We start from the raw sequence: 944 nt of genomic DNA on the forward strand, positions 1-944 counted from the left end.
GTGTGTGTGTGTGTCTACCTGCGAAGAGCTGACCATACGCCGCTTGTCTTTGCACCAGTCCATGCACAACACTTTGTTGTTGTGACCCTTGAGCACACGTCTGGTCTTGATGGACAGAGATGACAACACCTCCACCTTCTCTGCCACCTTGCTTACTGCACACAAAGAGGCAACACATTAGGATGGATTCACCACACTGCTTCATTAAACCTCAGAAATATTCAGCTGATTTTCATAAGTGCACTTGCTCATTAGAGAGCGTTACCTTAAAAAGATTGTGGTTAGAGCAACAACTTATTTCTGATAAGGTGACACGAATACAAAAGCTGTGTAAAAAGTATTCTGCCTTTACAAAATAATGGTTAGTTCTGAAAGGTGTTAATAAAATTATATATTGTGGGTGCATTGCACTATATATATATCGCGAAATGCACATTCATATTTAGATTTAGTTACCTTGTTGATACGTGACAGCTCCTCGACCCAAATGTTTCATTAGAAATGCAAATACATGTTTTCCAATTATAAACCAAAAACGGCAACCGTTGTCTCGCCCCCTTTAATGACAGGAAGCGTCTGCCAAATGGTCACTACAGAATCGCCATGTGTTTGGCGTGACTTACACTCGACGTCGTTGAGCTTGTTCCTCTCCTCATCCAACTTCTTCTTTAAATTGGCACTTTCCCTCTTGAGCGAGGCCAGACTTTCCCCCGCCTGGAGCCCCTGACACGCCATCTTCGCACATCCAACCACACAATCGGCACAAACAAACGTTCAGGAGGACGTTCAATGGCGGAATTAGGAAGAAATGCGAAAGGGATGCTTGTGAACAGTGAAGGCAGCGTCCCGCGCGGGTCCCGTTCAGCGAGTATGAGTGCGCGAGCACGCGCGCCACACTCTTACGGCACGTGCGCCTTTCCGGTTGGAAGGCCCCGCCCCCACCT

At 46.6% G+C, this 944-nt stretch overlaps 1 protein-coding gene across 1 annotated transcript; it reads right to left on the minus strand.

Moving 5' to 3' along the window:
- Positions 1–18: 18 nt before the first annotated feature.
- Positions 19–885, minus strand: LOC109509243 (guanine nucleotide-binding protein subunit beta-5-like; the record flags this gene model as incomplete). The annotated part of the gene is made up of 2 exons (XM_019859124.1): positions 624–885; positions 19–155 (listed from the first exon to the last, which is right to left on the minus strand). Coding segments are annotated over exons 1-2 (249 nt in total), but the record flags the coding sequence as incomplete, so codon positions are not given.
- Positions 886–944: the final 59 nt, after the last annotated feature.

Source organism: Hippocampus comes, unplaced genomic scaffold (assembly GCF_001891065.2).
Source record: "Hippocampus comes isolate QL1 unplaced genomic scaffold, H_comes_QL1_v1.1 C16826344, whole genome shotgun sequence".
NCBI lineage: Eukaryota > Metazoa > Chordata > Actinopteri > Syngnathiformes > Syngnathidae > Hippocampus > Hippocampus comes.